The sequence below is a fragment of the Dipodomys ordii genome, unplaced genomic scaffold, assembly GCF_000151885.1.
Source record: "Dipodomys ordii isolate 6190 unplaced genomic scaffold, Dord_2.0 Scaffold2, whole genome shotgun sequence".
Taxonomy (NCBI): Eukaryota; Metazoa; Chordata; class Mammalia; order Rodentia; family Heteromyidae; genus Dipodomys; species Dipodomys ordii.
In genome coordinates this window covers 8272020-8292555 of record NW_012267218.1, presented here as the reverse complement: position 1 = coordinate 8292555, position 20536 = coordinate 8272020, and the positions used below count along the sequence as shown (strand labels likewise).

Sequence of the window (20536 nt, the reverse complement as noted above, 5' to 3'; positions counted from 1 at the left end):
TAAGGACCCTCCAGACTGCTTTCCAAAGTGGTTGTATAAGTGTACATTCCCACCAGCAGTGTAATAGGGTTCCTCTTTCTCCACATCCCCTCCAGCATTTTGAACTATATGTTTTAAAGATGTACAGTTTGTTGGGTTTTGAACCAAGCTTGTATATACATATGTATGTATGTATGTATATGTATATGTATGTGCTGCGTATATGTATATATATGTATGTGTTTCCAGTTTTTGTCATTTGTGTGTCTACACACACACACGTACACATATATGTACCTTGGAAGCCTTCACCATGATCATGATCATAGATTGAAGTTTCCTTAAGCCCCTTTCATAATCCAGCCTTCATTCTCCTTTACTCATTGCTAAGCAACAACTTGGCTGCTTTCTGCCACTGTAGTTCAGTTTGCAATTTCTGTAATTTTACACAAATGAGTCATATGATAGTGTGTATTCTCTTTACATTTTCTCTCTCTCACACACTTTTTCTCTTTTTCTGATCCTTGAATTTCAGGATCTTCTTGTGCTTGCTGGACAGGTACTCTGCCACTTAAGCAAGCCATGCCTCCTGCCCTTTTTGATCTAGGTTATTTTTTCAGATAGGAGCTGTGTTTTTTCCTGGGTCTGGCTTCAGATCATGATCCTCCTACTTATTCTTCATGCATAGCTAGGTGTGTGTCACCACAGCCAGATTATTTCTTGACCTTTAGGGGTTCACTAATATTTCCCCCTCCTAAGGCTAGCTTCAAACTGTGATCCTGCTGAGTTTCATGTCTAAAGTACTATGACTTCTTTCACTCATCATACTTGCTTTGAAATATGTCCATACTTTTGAATGTATCAGTGGTTCATTTAAAAAATTGCTACTGGTATTCCATTGTATACACAGATCACAATTGGATTTACTTGCTAGTAAACATTTGTGTTCAGGTGTTTGGGTGAACATATGCTTTTATTTTCCTTGTGTAAATGAGACTGGATATCTGAGTTGTTTGGTAAGTATATGTGTAGCCTTTTAACATATTGTCAGAGTTTTCTGAGGTGGTTTATACTATCATCTACCAATAGTATCTGAGTTCCAGTTCCTCCTTTCCCCACCAACATTACATGTTCAGTTTTTAATTTAATCATCCTAGTGGCTATGAAACAATATCTTATTTTGGCTAGATTTGAATTAATCTAATTATTGGCTTTATTGACTTTGTCAGCATTTTTAAAATTCAGCATAAGTTTTTGGAGATGCATTCAGGTTGTTAAACACATTAATAGTTTGTTCTTTACTGCTGAGGAACACTCTGTTATGGATATTTAAGCATTCACAGATTAAAGGAGATGTATAATGTATGTGTGTGTATATATATATGTATATGTACACATACATGTGTATATATACACATACATTATATATCTCCTTTAATATATATACATATATGTTATACATCTCATATATATATGTGTATATATATATATATATACATATATAGTATGTATGTTATTAAAGCTATTGAAGTGTTTCCCTAAGTGACTGTACTGGCTTACATTCTTCCCTCCAGCAGTGGATGAGTAGTCTCATTTATTTGCATTTCACATTGTTATTACTTGTAGCTATTCTGAACAGGGTACTGCAGTACCTCATTGTGGTGGTATGTTATCTTTGTCTAATGGATCATTTTACTGAGCACTTTTTGCTATGCTGACTTTCAGTCTGTAGAGCATCCTTACCAAAGATGCTAGCCTATCTTTTTATATCTCTTACTGGTTTCCTAGTCATCTTATGTGTTTTATTACTATTTTCATCCCATACTCTCTGGGGTGAAGGGCCTCTAGATTGAAACCAGAGTACATGATAAACAAGTACCTTATCACTGAGCTACACATCCAGCCTTATTACTGTTGACTTATAAGAGTTCTTTATGTAATGTAGATGCTAGACCTTTGTCAAACATGTAGTTGGAAATTATTTTCTCTCAGCCTGTGACTTGTCTTTTCATTATTTTCCAGGTTATTTTTATTACACAAATGGTTTAAACTTTGATAAGGTTTAATTTATAGATTGTATCAAAATTGAAGAACTCTGCCTAACTCTAGCTCTAGAAGATTTTCTCCTGTTTTTTTTTTTTTCTAAAACTTTTAAAATATTTTAACTCAAGTCCTCTCCTCCCCTTCCCTCCTCTTCTGTCCCCTCTAATTAAGCATAAAAAAAGCCAGAAGTAGAACTGTGGCTTAAGTAGTAGAGTGCTAGACCAGGCTGGTCTTGAACTTGTGATCCTGATCCATTGATTACTGATGTGAACTTAACATAGAATTATGACCCAGTGAAAACTACTCTTGGGGCATTTATCCAAAGGAAGACAAGCCAGGACACTGTAAAGACACCTGTACATCCATATTTATTGCTGAGCTTTTCACCATACTGAAGTTATGGAAACAGCCCAGATATTATAAAGTTGATGAGTGGATAAAAATATGATTATCTATCTATCTATCTATCTATCTATCTATCTATCTATCTATCTATTTATCTCAAGATCAAATGGAATTTTATTCATCCATAAGGAGCAATAATAAGTCATTTTCAGGGAAATAGACCTGGAATAACTATGTTAAGTAAAGTAAGTCAGGCTCAGAGAGACAAAGGTCACGTTTTCTTTCATGTGCTAGTTAATGTTATAAACATATATGAAAACACACGCATATATACCAACAAATTAACTAAAGTTTGACATGCACAGTGGAGCATTCCAATGATATAACGCCTTTGAACCTAACTTATAGTTTAGCAAAATGAATACCAGGAAGCTGGAACAAGTTTTGTCAGGTTGTAGGTCAAGGTGAGGGAGGGATAGGTAAATGGAGAGGGGAAAGGTGGGCAGATACAGTCATAGTATTCTGTGTACATATATGAAAATGGATCCAGTAATGAAAGAAGAATGAGTGAGGTTGGGGGAAATGAGGAGGTAATGACAGAAAGGGTGACTGTGATCAAGATGCTGATATGTTGAATTGAAGCAGTTTTGTACAACTACTTAAAGATAATATTATACATTTTTTAAAAGAAAGAATAAAATAAAAATAAAAATTACTTGGTAAACCCAAGTTACTTAGGTTATATTTCAAAAACAATTTTTTGTAGTTTATTATGGAAATAGATTTTCAGAAGAATCAAGTTTTTCAAGTATTTTGTTAAGGTATTTAGGCCAGCTGACAACACAGATTTTATTTTGGTAACATCTTGTTAAATGTATGTCAAAGAGGCATTGTATAAATGTCCTACTGACTTGTAAGAATATTGAGTGCATTTTTACAAAATTTCTGGCAACTCATGACGCCAGCCTAGAAGAATAAGAAATTTCACTGTACTAATAAAGGACTTGTACGATTTGTCTAGTTGATTTTATTGCTAGCCCTGTTGTTGCAATGCCTATTACTTTAACATAATAAAATTTTTCATAAAGTGTAGCAAAGTGACAGATCACAGGGAAAAATGAGCTAGAAGTTACAAGTCTTTAAAAATAGTCTCAAGACTTTACGATTTCAGACATGCATATAGAGACTTACTTTAGCACAACCATAATTAATATCTTCATAAATTGTAAAGGTTTATTCAATGAAATTTTATTCTTAGTTTTATTTCTATATCTCAATGATACATCAAACACTTATTAGGAAGTCATGAAAGGTTGTTGTTTTCAAATTAATCCATTCTTTTTATAATCATAAACTATGAATTCTGCTTATAGTTACAAATTTAAAATTTGTATTTTCTTTGTAAGTGCTGGTCAAGATATCCAAGGAACAAGTGTGATTGCAAATCTTCCAGTTTTGATGAGACAGAATCCCACTGAAACACTTCGGAGAGTCTTGCCAAAAGTCAGAGTAAGTTGTATTAAATGTTTTTCCATTTCCTTCCAGTAGTATGTTGTTATTGTTGAGAAAATTTGGAGCTTTGATGGCTGATCTTTTGTACCTAATAATTGCTTTGGGGGCAGTATTACTATGTGCATCTTGAGTGACAAATATTTAGAGAAATTAGTTGTAAAGATTTCTGTAGTTATTTTCTTAAAATTAGTTCATCTTAATTTTTCTTAAAAAGCCAGAGAATATTACTTGATCTTCTGTTAACTAACATCTATATGAATCCATTAATCTGTATTTCTACCACAATGATAATATATTTTTAACTGATCCTCTTTATAAATGTCCTGTGGTGATTTCTAAAAAAAAATCACCAATAAAGGTTTGATTATACATACCACGATTTTAGTTTCACATTTATTTTATTGTTTCCTAAATTCTTTCAGAATTAGTATTCCTGTTTTCAATGTGTTTTATCTATTATCACATTCTTTCTTAACATGATTCTACTTAACATTATTAATCAATAATGCAACATGTTAAATGTTTAATAATTCATATTATTTATTTTCACTTTTATGCAGTGGTCACTTCACAAGAACTCCCTTAAAACAGACAGCTGTTTCTGTGTCCTCCAGGAGCTTACATACTAATAGGGGTCAGAGAGGTTACATATTAATAGAGGTAGTATTTTCTAATAGTATTTACTAACTTTAGTAACTTTGCCTTGGCTTTCCATTTGGTAGTAATGTTTTTCTCAACTTTTAATCATTTGTATATGTTTAAGTACTGTAATTATTAATATATCCTTGGGTTTACTTTTGGATTTACAGAGCATGCTTTTAGCTGTTGTGATTTAGATCAGGTGTACTATGACATTTTTATAAGATGTTTACATTTCTGTTCAGGCAGTGTTCATTTCTTACTGGCTCCAGTGATGATTATAGTTATTTTGGCATTGCATGTGATTCACAAGTGAATCAAGACTTTTATATCTGTTTTGCCCCCCAGAATTATGCCATAATTTCAAAGAGAGTAAGCATACACAGACCAGCGTCATTTTAATATTCAATTTCAGCAATATTAGCTTACCTAAGTTTGTTAACATGACATCAGAAGCGTCAGATAAACAAACAGTAGTAGAAAGGAACAAGTGTGTAGGTCTTTTAGGCTGTAGAATTAATATAAGTAAGCGTATTAAATTCAGGTTTTGCATATTAAATGTCCAAAGTTGAGTAGAACCAAAATAAAAAAAATCAAAGATGAGATTGACCTTCAGAAGATCTTTAATATATGTTCTGATCTCTAATATATCTTTCTTTTTTGTACTTGTACTGGGCTAAACTCAGAGCCTCATGTTCTTGCTTCACTTTCTGGCTCAAAGCTGATGTTTGACTACTTGAGTTACAGTTCTTCTTGGCTTTATGCTGGCTAGAGATAAGCATCTGACAGACTTTTCTGCATAGAGTGGCTTTGAATTGTGATCCTCAGATCTCAAGCTCCTGATTTGCTAGATTTACAGGCATAAACCACCAGCATCTGGCTAAGATAAAGTGGAACATAGAGGAACAGAGAGAGGCAGGTGTGGTTAGGATCTACTGGGGCAGAGTGGGGTGTGAGTTGAAAAGTCAGAGAAATGTCTTTGATGGAGCATGCAAACCTTGGTTTTTATTCTGAGGAGTGAGGAAATTTCACCTTTGAAGACTAGCACAAGTTAGTGACTTAATCCCACTTACGTTTTATGGAGGTCATTTTGATTAGTGTGTTGAGAGGAAGTTGGAGTGGCCCAGTTAGGCCTTCTGCACCAGTCCTTCTGACGGTTGATGGCAGCCTAGATTAAGATGATTAAGAAGCGTGGTGGCACATCTGAGGTACATCTGTAGGAACACAGTGAATGGAACTCTATAATGGATTAGATTTGCCTCCAGGTTTCTGACTTAAGAACCACATTTTTTTTTGCTGGTTTTAGTATCTTAGGTGATAGTCTGTTGTATTCACGGGGGAAATCATTTGAATACTTACAAATACTGATCTTCTTCAAACAGTTTACTGTGAAAGGATTTAGAGATATGAACTGTAGATATATCATGTAACAAATTATTCCCAGTGGCTTTCCTGTCCTTATACCTGCACTTGTAAGCATCTTGGAGAGCTCACCCCCTACCCGTCATTCTATCATCCTAAAGATCCAGAGATGAGGTGATGTCAGAGATTCTGCTTAGACATTATAAGTTTTACCATAGATGGGTTTGTTTTATTGCATTTGTATTTCATCCTTGCTACAATGTACTAAGTGTAAAATGGCTTTTAAAAAATAGGTGACTGTTTTTGCTGGTTTTAGGAATGAAAGAATTTAAGATAAAAAATGGCAGGAACAGCATGAGGATGAGAATTGAAGTAATTCTATTTTATTTACATTGTTTCTTAAATTATTTACAAAGTGGGCAATGAATGGTTGTACAATTTGATTGCTCACCTCAAGGTTAAATTTAAGAATTTGGAAAGGAGTTTTGTGGTTTTTTTTGTTGTCACACAGTACTGATTTTGAATTCAGGGCCTCTTGATCTACAATTTAAAATGTCTAAAATATAGTAATTATAATTCATGTTTTATGATTTAACTCTAGGACACTTTTGAAAAAGATTTTTTCCTTGGGTCCTTATTTAATCAAGTTTTCTTTCTTCATAATATATTAAATTGAAATATTAGATGCAGAGTTTAATATTTGATTTGAACTTCTATTATTCCGATGTAAAAGAATTTGATTGGCAAGATACATTTCTAAAATACCACATTCCTTTAAATTTAAAATGGTAATAATTACACTAATAGCATAGGAAACTCCTTTATATTTTAGTACAGAAAAAAGTTTCTACCTGTGGAATTATTAAATACAATTCATTGTTTCCCTTACTAAAAATATAGGTCATAAAATTATATGGAAAACGTACAATGCCAGGCACACATAGTAAAACTGTGGTAAATATTTATTGAGGTCTTACATGTGTCAGACACTATACTCTTATCAACCATTTTACACATTATTATATCTGAATCCTGACAGTAGCTTTATAACAGACATTCCCGAGGAGGGAATAACTTAAATAACTTGACAAGTCACCACTCTAGCAAGCGATATAATGAACCTTTACTAGGAAGCCTGATTCCTGAGTTTTCCCTCTTAACTAGTATTCAACTCTTCTACTATCTGTTCATGATTGCAGCAGATCTCTAATGTGAAATTTTACTCCTCAAACCTCAGTCATCTGATCTTGATACTACAACAGCGGCATGCTGGACCTACTGCTTCTGCTTTGCCTCTTAGAGCTAACTACTCAGAGACATCTTTTAAAAGTATCAGTTATGCCGGGCACCGGTGTCTCAAACCTGTAATCCTAGCTACTCAGGAGGCTAAGATCTGAGGATCACGGTTCAAAGCCGGCCCGGGCAGGAAAAGTCCGTGAGACTCTTATCTCCAATAAACCTCCAGAAAACCGGAAGTGGCTCTGTGGCTCAAGTAGGTAGAGCACTTGGCTTGAGCTGAAGAGCTGAGTGACAGCACCCAGGCCCAGAGTTCAAGTTCCATGGCGGACAAAAAATAAATAAATAAAAAATCAGTCATAATTTAGCTGCTTGCATGAAAATTACTCAAGTGGTGAGATAGTCAGAATACTGTTTTCTTCTCCCCAGTCCTACTCCCACAGGCTGTGGTCCCCATACATTACAAATATTACCTTATTTGGAAATTGGGGTCTTTTCAGAATGTGGTTAAACTAAGGGTTGGGTGATAAGGAGATTATCCTGGATTATTTATGGGTGGGAACTAAATGCCATCAGATATGCCCCCATAAAAAAAAGGCAAAGGAAGGTAATGATGTTGGGCCCAAGACCTGCACAGATATGAAACTGAGTCTGTTGCCAATGGGTGAGAGGCAGAAACAACCTTGTTGAAGACCTCACTCTCCCCAGGATGAAAGATCATAGGGTAGGACCAGTGAAAAAGGCCTGAACTTAGTGGTCTTGCTTTATTTTAGGTGAAGTTGATCCAAGATAACCAAGAATTCCTTACTTCCACCATCAGCCCTAGCATGTAGTATTGGGCAGCAGTATTTTATTAGGGAAGCTATGAATGTGGAAGCCAAGAGTAGAGTAGGAACTGAGGAAAATCCTTTGACCTTCCTCAGGCTGCACAAAGTAACAGTTGCCCATTGGTGGAGGAATTTGAGATCTGTTTTTCCCTAAAGATGACCGTACCAGAAAAGAAACTCAAACCCAGACAAACTACTGAGTTAGGCTTGTTCAGCTTGCAATACAGCAAGCCTCACAAAGGATACATGTCTGTTTCAGAGCATAGTGTTACATCCATCTTCATTGAACATCTAGCATTCAATAAAAATTTCTAGACATAGGTTTTGCATAAAGCAAGACATCTAATATCAGAAGACACAGGACATGTTAAATAATTTAAAAGAACTGATTAATAAGTTGAAGGTCTGATGGAAGAATTGAAATGCATAGCTATATAGGTCATTTCAACAGAGAGCTGTACTATAACTTAGTCAAATGGAAATTCTAGAAATAAGAAGGGTGATAGTAAAGATAAAGCACTTATTTAATGGGTTATTAAAAGTTTGGACACATATGGAAAGATCAGTGATCATGAAGAGAGAAATTATCCAAATCAAAACAAAACTGTGTGGAGAAAAAGGAGAGAATCCAGTGGTTTTGAGATGGTATAATGATACCATGTCTTTGTTGTCACTAGCAGAAAGAAAAGTAAAAGGGCACATAACTTCTCAACTAACAGAAGATGGAAAAAGCTGAATGAAAGAACTGGAATCAAAAAGGAAAATAAATGAGAGACAAATAACACAGAGTAGTGGTTAAAAAAAAAAGAAAGGTTGAGCTGGGTGTAATGGTGTCTCATGCCTATAATCCTAGCTGCGCAAGGAGACTGAGATCTGAGGATCTAGGTTTGAAGCCAGCCTGGACAGGAAAGTCCATGGGACTCTTATCTCCCTGATTAATCACCAGAAAACGGAAGTGGCACTGTGGCTCAAGTGGTAGAGCACTATATTTGATTCCAGTGTCCTGCATCTTTATACATTTTTCTAATTTGGAGAGGGGAAGGGAAATAACAAAATGCTGAAATAAGGATACAGGATGACCCAAGGTAACAATGAGATGTACAAGACACTATGTTGAAAACCAATTTTATAACTTTAGCTGTGTGTGTGTGTAGTTGGCGGGGAGTGGGGTGGGGTGGATGGGGGTGGGGGGCAGAGGGGAGGAAAGGGATGGTAGGGGGAATAAAAGGAGGGGTAACAATGCTCAATAGGAAATGGACTCATTACCTTGCTCATGTAACTGTAACCCCTCTGTACAGTATCTTTACAATAAAAATATATATTAAAAAAAGAAAGGAAAGGTTGATATAGTGTTGTGAATTTGTGTTTGCAATAGTGGTAATCCTCTGTGCTTATGTCTTTAACTGTCATCTGCATAATCTCACTTATGGTGCTTTCCAAAATATCAGAACTGTATATATAGTTTTCTGCTTGTCATCTCTACTCACATGTCTCAAAGGGATCTCAGAGTTAACAGGTACAAAACTGAGTTCATAGGGACTTCCCCAACTCCCAGGCTTGCTCCAGTGTCTTACCCTGATGTGCACACAAGCCAAGCCAGAGTTGGGGGCCACCCTTGATACCATTGGTTCTTTTGTTATTCATTCACTTATGTTATCTTCAATATCTTTGAGTCCTCCTATTCCTGTCTAACTACACTGCCTCTATTCTAGTCTAAGCTGTGTGAAGGTTGGTCAGGTAAATAGCTTTTCCAGATAGCCTCATCTTCTGCTTTGCTTCCATACCATCCTCCTTCCTTTACGTTCAGTTCCAACTTTATAGTCAGCACAATATCTCTTAGGATTTAAAACAATTCATGTCTTCTCTTGCTTAATGCGTCTGAGGCTATCCATCATTGTAGCTGTGTGTCTCACTCAGCCAACACTCTCTCCCCATACTCCAGGCACCAACCGTACTCCAGGCACCCTGCTTGATCTTTCAGTTCTCTGTCTGCAGGCCTTTTCTACTCAGTTCTCTGAATACTCTCTTTCTTTGGCTTTTTGCTTTCCTATCTCCTCTCTCACCTTTTGTCTAGCTATTTTTTTCCTCTTCCCATAGGCCACTTGTCTCTTCTCAGTGAAGCCTGGACACCTTAGAGCTCAGTTTCAGTGCTCTTACATTGTCTTACACCATCTGTAGGTCTTTTCACAACTTCAATGACAGAATTTGCAGTGTTAGAGCATAAGGTTGCTGCAGGTCCTGCCCATTGATTGCCAAGTTCCCACATTTGTACAGTGAGTGCAGTAAGCACGTGACTATTTCTTTTTGTTAAGTGTTTGGTTGTACATAACTAGAAGAAGTCACTCAAAGGTAAAGACCCATTCCCCCCCCTCCCCCGCCCCGATTTCGTAGAGTCTGTAGCATCATACTGGTGCTTAACAAGTAACTGTGAAAGAAATTAAAATTACATTATTTCAATAGAATTAGAGTTTTAGTGGACTATTTAAAAGAGTTTGAAAGGCCAAAGTGTAATAACTGACACAAAAATCAGCCCTATTTCCATTTACTTATAGAAATTGCCAGACTTTGCATGGCTTCTCTTCCCTCCAGAAAATAGTTTACATTTTTTTCAGAAAACACTTGAGTAATTCAACTTTTTATAAATCACTTGAAAAAGTTGATTATAGCTATCACTTTCATCAAGTAGATAATTCTTTCATAAGCACACATATTCTTTGTGAAATTTTAAATTGCTCCTTTCTGTTATAAGCCTAAATAATAAAGTTATCCATGACTCTAATTTATTGAATGTAAAAATGACTTAGCAGAGTAATATAGTTGGAGGCAGTTTCAAAACCCTTGTATTGAGATTCATTTGTTTTGGTAACCTCATGATTTTGCATAGCGGGACATTGCATCCTTTATAGAAAGGGCTTTTCTGAAAGATATTCCTCTGTGTACCTCCTCATGAACCTTCTTTTAATCACTGAGGAGCTGATTTTATCCACATTTTTATTAGCATTAATAAACTGTATGGGGAGTTATTTTAACATATCCTTATATGTAAATAATATACCTTGTTTAGGCTCTGTCATTCTCCCTCATCTCCCTTCCCACCTTCCATAACCCTCAAAAATGTTTATTGCTATATTTTACACATATACATAAAGTACTTTGACACTATGCACCTTTCTTCTCCCTCTTCTTTTGCCCTTTCTGCTCCAGCTAGTACGCACAACCTGGATAGGACCTTAATCTTGTCACTCATTTTATTGAGTATATGTTAATTGTCCAGTGGCATTTCACTGCTCATTTTAATATATACAGACATACGAAGGGTAAGACATTTCCTTCATTATTCCTATTCACTGCTCATGTTGTATTTCCTTCTCAACTTGATTTTCTGTGCTCACAACTAGTTTTTTCCCTATCGTTTGGTGTGGAATGTGAGAGGAACACAGAAGAGGATGATGTGTCACAGTGAATTGTTAAAGGTGTCTTGGGGTCGACGTTTTCTAATTATCCATCTTTAATTTGGTTTTAAAGTCTTATAAGTTTACAATTTCATACCAGAAAGAGCTGTTACTCATTGATAATTACTGAAAATTTTCACATTTGTTTTCTTCACTACCTCAATATTGGAAGATCTTAGTTCTTCAGTATTTAAATTTTAAACTCCAGTTATTTAGAAATAATTAGTGATGTTAAAATACACAAACGTACTTTGTGATTTTAGAGCTCCCTTACCTTTTTACCTGAGCTATTTACCAAATGTGTTTTCTAGTTTTCTTCAGTAAGATTAGTATGGGGCTGGGAAGGTGGCTCAGTGGTAGAGTGCTTGCCTTGCATGCATGAGGTCCTGGGTTCGATTCCTCAGCACCACATAATCAAAAAGAAAAAAGCCAGAAGTGGCACTGTGGCTCAAGTGGTAGAGTGCTAGCCTTGAGCTGAAGAGCTGAGGGACAGCTCCCAGGCCCAGAGTTCAGGCCCCACGACCGGACCCCCCAAAAAAAGATTAATTTAGTATGTATGAACTCAATGTATCCAATTGTTTGTAATAGCCACTGGTTTATATAATGCTTCTCTATACTATGTGTTGTAAAGAGAAGCATCTTTTTTTGGTGGGTATAATGCAGGTTCACTGGAGACAGAGTAATTTCCCTTGGTGCTATTACATTGTTTACAAGATGTTTTCTTGCATCAGTTATGCTAACTAAAGAGTGAGTTTTAAACCCAGACATCTCTAGCTCATTTTCCTTCCTTGAATGCGTATAGTTTTCTCAATCTTGAAGTGCATCTCATTCATCAGAAGTCTTATTTCTGAGTAGCTGAGGCTAGTTTAGTTTGCTCACAATGTGGTAGTGTGTGAAAGGAGAGAGAACTGGCGCAGGCATGCACTGAGGCAATAGAGGAATTTACTTTTCAGTGTTTCCGAGGTCCAGGAGGATGCACACATATTTACCCAGAGAGTACGGATCTCACATGTGTGTCCAGAGAGTGTGGCTCTGTGGAAGAGAGTACTTTTTGGTAAGTATCAAGCTTACTGTATTGCATTTCAGAAAACATGTTTAGATATCAACTGATTTCTTAGTCTGTGCTGGTTTCTTAACAGTGGACTGTTCCAGATGTTGACATCAGCACAACAAGAGAAAAATCCAAATCCTGATAAGAGTTGAGGATTTCTCGAAAATTAAGTGCAAAATAATTGGGGTAAATGTTGCTGTGGAAGTCAAGAATAAGTCACAGTAAGAAGAATAAAGTGGAAGATTTCTTCATGTTCTTCTTTGCCTCCTGTTGCATATGTTCAAACCCAGGACTAATGACTGTAGGGGGCAGAACACAGCTATTGGAACTTAAAACAGTAGATTTGTGTGAACTGGACTATGCACTGTGGTCTCACAATTTAATATCTATACATATTTTTTCAAAGACCTTTCAGTTTCTAAATAAAAGATTTGATTTCTGAAACCTGTAAGCAATATATACTGGCCACATCAGATATCTTAAAAGTGTTTTCTGATTCCAAATTGTTAGTATGGAACAAAGGTTTGTTCTGGAAACAATAAAATAAGGGAGATGGGAAGGTGGGTTTCAAAGACCAATTTTTTATACCTTATCATTCCTTCTTTTTTTCTCTCAGCCAAGAATTTTTGGATGTGTCAGTTGACTATTAGTTAAAAAAACTGGTAGAATAACATTTGTGCATATGATTCAAAAGCTCAGAACCAAGCCAAGCCACCCATATATGTGATAGGCTCTCTGTAGTTCGCCATAGTCTTTCATATTTACTACAGCAACATCCATTTCCAGGTCTCCCACAGTCCCCCCATGAAGACTCAGGACTGGGTTAGATTATGTCTTAATCATGATAAATGGACATGAAGGGTTGGTGAGGAAGAAGGCAGTGTTTGACTCCTGAAAGGAAAAGGTTAAGATGAAGAGTTGACAGTTGTTAGTGCACTGGCCTTTGGCAAAATACTTAATGGCTCAGATGTTTCTTTTGCTGTAAAACTAGACATGTTGTCTCCCGTATCTAGTCATCAGATGATGACTAGATCCTACTGTACTGAAGGCACGAGTCTGGGTATGGGATGTCAATTCATGGTAAGATGTTGGGGCAGAGTGCGGAAGGAATAGCTCCTTGTAGACACCACAGAAAGAAGATGGAGAATGCTTGTCTGTGACATTCATTTGCTTTACTTTTTATCACTGCCAATCCCCAATCTTTAGGACTCACCTCAAAAATATCTTGATGCCATCTTTTGGGAGGTATGAGAAGTGGGGAGACAACACTAAGAGCAAATAGCTTAGGTGAAAGAGTAAGAGAGATTGGTCATTCAGAAATTACCAAATGCCTGTGACATGCCTGTGGGACAACAGTGAACAAACAGTTCTCCCAGTCATGTTTGAGTGTTTGATAGGCCACAAACAAATAACTGCTGTGTATTGGATGATGGTGATGTGTCAAGAGCTGGGCTATAGAAGGTCATTTTTAGTTGAAAATAAGGTCATAAGGTGGGGAGTAGTCATTGAAAATATGTTATATGTATAGCTTGAGAGAGCTCATGGAGCCACTACGTAGAAATCTTGGCTAGGTAGGAATCAAGAACACATCCTGAAAGTCACTAAAAGGACATTGATTTTAGTGAGAAGAAAAGACATTGGAGAATTTTGAGCAGAAAGATGACATGATCTGTCTTTGATCTTAAGAAAATCTCTTTTGCTGTTGGAGGGGCGGTCTTAGAATCAGAATAGGTAAAGGTTATTAAGTTCAGGAGGGAGATGATTGTGGCTAGGAAAAGAGTGGTAAAGGTAGAGGTGACATGTAGTCATATTCTAGATCTATGTTGAAGGTCACTCCTTTAGGAGTGATTAGGACCAGTGAAGGAATGGCAGAAACTAAGGATGACCCTAAAGTTTGGGGACTGAATAGCTAGAATGGCAGATTGTAATTTACTACTTATTGAGATGAAAAAGACCACAGGAAGAACAGATTTAGGGGAGAGACTAAGAGGTGTATAAGGTGAGATTCCTACTAGACATTTAAAAGTAGCATAGAAAAAAGTAGCATAGAACAAGATAATTAGTGGTCACTAATTAAATGTTTATTATAGACAATAGGCTGGGCCAGCAAGTCATATAAAAGCTGTTTAAATGGCTAAAATCATTACAAAGATAGTGCTATAATTCACATTTTACATGTAAGGAAGTAATACAGATTAATTTTTCTGAGAGCATAGAAATGGAACTTTATGACTATCAGTATCATAATGTTCTAGTAACTTTATTGTATTAGTTATGAAATGGACAAGAGGAATTTCCATAATTGAACAAAAATGCTTTCTAGCTGCCTTTATATTATATACACATACACATACACACTCTCTCTTCCTCTTTTCCTCTGTCTCACCAACCTAGTTATTTTCTGACTTTTTACATATTAAACTATTCTAATGTAGACTTTAAATTTGGATATGTATTTTAAAATTCATTACATGGTGAATGGGGATTGATGGAAATTGTTTTCAGCATGGTGATTTGTGTTCTTATCAGTTGTTTGGAAGGGAACTATATTTGCCCTCTCTAGTTTCTTCCTCCTTATAGTAGAACATACAGTGTTTATTTCTGAAGCAGAAGTATACACATGCAATTGTCTTAAGCTTTGTCATTATTATTGTGACTGAGAGAACATCTGCATAGTATCAATAACAAACTAGAAGGGTTATAGACTGTTTATGGTTTTCATTTATTCCTAATTCTTAAGCATTTAAGATTTCTGTGGCTTAATGTATTCTTAATTAGACATATGAATACAATTCTCTTAAATAACAACTAATGCATCTCCTTAAAGGCTGTAAATGGCAATTTGTGGGATGTGACTGTATTTGGTTTCTGTATCCCGAGATTTTTGAAAATAATGTCCTGACCTCTCATTCTGTGATCAGCAAACTCTTTCTGATTGTACAGGAGGTCCTGCATGTTGCCAGCGTGGAAATGCAATTAACTGCTGCGGTGTCATTCCTGACCATCCTGCAGGAAGAATCAGTGCCAGTCCACACCTATGCCCACTCTTTCCTGCAGATCATTCTCCTGCACCTGGAACACAGAGATACCGGTTAGTGCTGGCTAGTGCTCTACCACTTTGAGCCACAGCACCACTTCTGGTTTTCTGGTGGTTAATTAGAGATAAGAGTATCATGGACTTTCCTGCCCAGGCTGGCTTTGAACTTCGATCCTCAGAATTCAGCCTTCTAGGTAGCTAGGATTACAGATGAGCCACTGGTGCCTGGCTACTTACATTCTTGAGTCTGCTGAGGAAATCTCAAGGAGGCCAGGCTAATGGCTGAGCTGAGCCATGAGTTAAAGTAGTCATGACAATCTCTCTACAAAGCCCACAAAATCCATTTTCCTGTAAATCTAAAAAGACTCTGTAGTTCATCTTTTGATTTATTGTATACTTTTCTTGGATTTTTAATTCTACATTTATGTATACATACAATGCTACAACAAAGCAGCATACATTGGGTCAAGATATCGCCTTCAAGCTCATCAAGTTAAAAATTTTCTAAATGTTAGCTAAGATAAAAACTAGAGAAACTCAGAATGGTATAAAAATGCTGCTCTTACATCATTATCGAGTGCTGCTGCACCTACTAGTGGGTGAGTTGAAATAGTATTTGCAATGAGACAGTTAAGGGGGCCTGTTGTACCTATGTTTCTCAGGTGTCAGCAACGCATGGCTGGAAACTCTTCTGTCTGTGATAGAGGTGTTGCCCAAGGAAACTCTACGGCATGAGGTAAATTTATTGTCCATTTCTTTCATAAATCTTTTTAAAAGGAATATATTTCCCATTGTGAAAACAAAATATGAGCATTATAGGGAATTTGACTTATACGGGAAATAGAAGGAAGAGGTGACACTGTCCAGAAAGAAATACACTCATTACCTGACTTATTGAAGCGGTGACCCCTCTGTAAATCACTTTTATAAAAACAATAAAAAATTTAAAAATAGAAGGAAGAAACAAATCATGATTCTGTATCTGCCTACTTTTCAAATCCTGATGTATTTCTTTTCAAATTTTTCTTTATATATGGTTGTTGTTTGCCACGTTAGTGATAATATTGAATCTATTTATGACACTTTCTCTCTTTTCTTAACTTACTGATAGTCACTGCACACTATTTTACTTATTTAAGGCTGCTTTTAGGCTTAAATTTTATTCTTACAAAACTTTAAGGAACATCTCTATAGAACTTGCCTTTTTTCCAGACAATTTTTTAAACTGTAGCTTCCAGAAAATTGACTATTGCGTTAGAGGGCAGTAAGGTTCTTAAACTCTTAACTAAGGATATAGGATAATGCTGTTTCCTGGGACTTTTGCCAGGATTAGATGGGATAAAAATAGGATTTCATTTTAATTAGAATTTTTAAGTTGTACTGTTGAGTATTTTCAATGTATTACATTAATATCAGATCTATTTATTCTTTTGGAATTATCTAATCCTATCCCTTAACTTTTGTTTATACACGCCATTTATCTGTTACGGTTGTCAGTCTCTCTTTTTTTTCCAATTATCTTTAAATTGTGGTACAAAGCAATTTCAACTTCATATGTTAGTTTGTGAGTACAACATATCTTAGTCAATGTCACCCCTATCATTATTTTTTAGTCTTTTGTTATACTTGCAAGTATTATTGCTAGGTATTATTCCCAATTTGTTTTTGCCTTTTAACTTTCATTATTATTAAGTATATCTGTCCCATGATGACAGAATAGGAAAAATATAAAGCAAATTTATACAAACATTCTTTGGCCATCCCCTAGAATTTAGCATATTTACATGCTAAACATAATGTAGAGATTTGCTATTTGTATATTTTGAAGGGTGGTATGCAGTGTACTGCGGCTTAACTTTAGACAGTGAATTTTTAAGATTTTTAAAAATATTTCAGAGTTTTTGCTTTAATGACATTTATTCATTCAGTCATTTTGGTTGAGAAGAAATGAAACATGTGATCCATGTATGAGAGTCCATGGAATAGTAGAACTGTATTCTGATATCCATGTTGAGTAGATGAGAAACCTGGGGTGAGAAATAGCAAGGTTACTTGGACAAGGTAAGGAGCAAGGACTAGAATTAGATTGATCTTCACAGATCTTGGCAGTCTGTTATGCCACTGGGTTTTTGAGTGCCTAATATATGTGATACAGTGCCATCTTTGAATGTTTTTTTTTCAAATGACAGGATTGCCTAAAGACAATTTGTTTTCTGTCTTATCCAAATATTAAAATTAGTCTATAAGGGAATAAAAGTGAAGTTAAAGGAACAACTAACTAATTTGCTTTTTTCTGTTGAAAATGTTCAAATTATACTTTGTATGCATTCACATCATTGTAAAATTCCCCATTAGCCTTACTTTATGCTGATCTCCAATTATTAATTTATCGTTTATAATTTTCTTTACCTTAGCCTAGAAGAAACATAAAGTGATTAGGTTATGAACAGCTATGTATCTCAGACTGCAGTTCAGGAGTTCTAAAATCACTTACAACATTAAAATACTCCTTGAAGAAAATAGCTGAGATCAGTGATAACATACAAACCTTTGTAAATTTGTTCTCTAATTTTTCCCTTCAGATTTTGAATCCACTTGTCTCCAAGGCACAGCTTTCCCAAACTATCCAGTCTCGTTTAGTTAGTTGCAAAATCTTGGGAAAGCTCAGCAACAAATTTGATATCAATACGTAAGTATCCATATATTTTTTTTGTCTTCTTATGAGCGATGCTTCTTAATTATAGACTTCTTTCTTCTTGGGAATTCTATATAGTTAAAATAGCTAAACTTTCATGTTGTATGGAATAATACAAATCTAATTGTTAACCATATAGCAATTATACATGTTATCTTTAAGAAGTAACTGATAGAGCATCTCAATTTAATAACATATGTGCACTATAAACTATAGAGCCTTAAAGTATATTTTTAGTAAAATTATTTAAGATTTTGATGATAATTGCTTAAAAATTTCAGTTGTTATATAAAGCATTCACACATTTAAATGTTTCTTTTCTCTCCTCCCTCAGTATTAAAAGAGAAATACTTCCCCTGGTAAAATCACTCTGTCAAGATGTAGAATATGAAGTTCGATCTTGTATGTGTCGGCAACTAGAAACCATAGCTCAAGGCATTGGGTAAGTGCACCTTCAGTTCCTTATGCCATAGTATTATTTCTGGGTTGACAGACAAATATATCCTGGTCCTATTTTCCATGAAAGCATGCTGTTGAAAGCTATCTTTTTATGTGACCTCCCAAAATGTTTGTAATAAGAACCTCTTGATTCAAGGAGATTCAAGGAGATAAAAGGCAATGCACTTAGCATGGTGTTAACATTCAATTCATATTAACATCTTTCCTTCTCACCTCAGTTATTTGGTTACTATACCAAATTCCTAGATCCAAGAAAGGAAATGTTCCAGTATAAGCCATGCTTGGGATATAGTCACCGGTTCTTTTGGCTGGTCATTCTCTGGCTGTGTAATTGTGTTTCAGGTGAGATTATTCTCCTGGAAACCTTTCTGTATCCTGGTGCAACTCTAGGCTTCCACCCTTACTGTAGCTATTCTTGCTCTTTGTAGAGTTCAGGTAGGAGAGGTTCAGGCAGGCAGTCTGTTCTCCTGTAAATCATACATCATATCAAGTTTAAGTATATTTAAGGAAATCTTTTCTGGACTCTAAATTGTTATAGAAAACATGTGCCTCTTCTTTTCAAAGTTACACTGGTTTTTATCTGGTTCTTTATTTCACAAACTAGGATGGTGGATTTAATGTCCTTTTATACTGTTATTAATTTTTTTTAAAGTTGAGCTGATATTTAAGCCCATTGTGACTTCAGATGTCACAAGTGCTTAAGCACTGTAGCCACTCTTACTAATCAGGATTTAAGCAGTTGAAGCATCAGAGTTTTAGACCTATATTGATCTCAGAACCACCTTTTTTTCCCATTGTTCTTCTAAGTCTCAGTGACACTGTTTAGATCAGTGTAGAGCATTATTAGCCTTGCTTGAATCTGTATTTATTGGTCAGGACCAGAAACTGGTAGAACATACTGTTACTTTCATCACTTTATCAAAACGTTGAATATTTTTTTTTGCCATCTGACATTTTGTTACGGTCAAAAATGAGAGGGTTAAATGTGTTCAAATTAGTGTTCTGAAAATAAATTTAGGATGTATATTTAGGACATATATGTATATTAAGGTCTAGTTTATAAAAGCAAAATTTTGAAGAATCAAATTAGCTTGGTTAGAATCCATTCAAGAAACTAATTTTCTTGATCATATGTACATTTATTTAATTTTGAATTCTTCTGTCCTATTATGAGCATAACTACAGGACTTCATGATGCGATCATTGAAAAAAAACTACTGATACCTGATTGCTACTTGTATCAGTCTGTTTTCATACTGAAACAAATATCTAAGACTACCAACTTGTAGAAAAGAAAAGGTTTTGGAGGATGTAGCCTATAGTTGGTTCTGCCTTTTGGGCTGTTGATGAGGCAACCCATTGTGGTGGGAAGCACTTGGCAAGGCCTGCACCTCATGGCTCTGAAATGAAAAAGAGGAGGAAGAACAGGGTAAAGTCCACTGTAATGCCCCCAGTGACCTAAAGATAGGCACACATCACCTTGAATAACAATTCACAAGACAAGCAACTAAAGATGTGCTCTAATAGAGAAAATTAGTAAATGATTTATTTTAAAAAACCTTCCACTGGTGGTACCTGGATTGGAATTCAGGGCATTGTGATGTCTGTCCTCTACATCTTGAGTCATGTCTCCAGTCCCATTTGTTTGTTATTTTTTTAAATTAGCTTGCAGTTATTTTTTAGATAAGGCCCTGCTTTATCCTGAATCTGCCTGGGATCACAGTCCTTCTACCTATGCCTCCATTGTAGCTGGTATTATATGACCAGATCATTTGAGCATCACCAGCTTTTTACCCAGGATGTTCTTGAACTGAACCTCCTGATCTTTGTCTCCTGAGTAGTTAGGATTATCAGGAGCTGTTGTGACCAGTCCCAAAAAATTCTTTGAAATCTCCCTGA

The 20536-nt window shown here is 35.7% G+C and overlaps 1 protein-coding gene across 1 annotated transcript in view; it reads left to right on the top strand.

Annotated features, from left to right (window-relative positions):
* Window positions 1–20536, top strand: part of Ppp4r4 (protein phosphatase 4, regulatory subunit 4) — a 93658-nt gene that overhangs the window by 41562 nt on the left and 31560 nt on the right. Inside the window, exons 5-9 of the mRNA XM_013013249.1 lie at window positions 3774–3876; window positions 15390–15537; window positions 16146–16219; window positions 18066–18172; window positions 18513–18620. Of these exons, the coding sequence (XP_012868703.1) occupies window positions 3774–3876; window positions 15390–15537; window positions 16146–16219; window positions 18066–18172; window positions 18513–18620 (540 nt within the window). The remainder of the gene's footprint in view (window positions 1–3773; window positions 3877–15389; window positions 15538–16145; window positions 16220–18065; window positions 18173–18512; window positions 18621–20536) is intronic.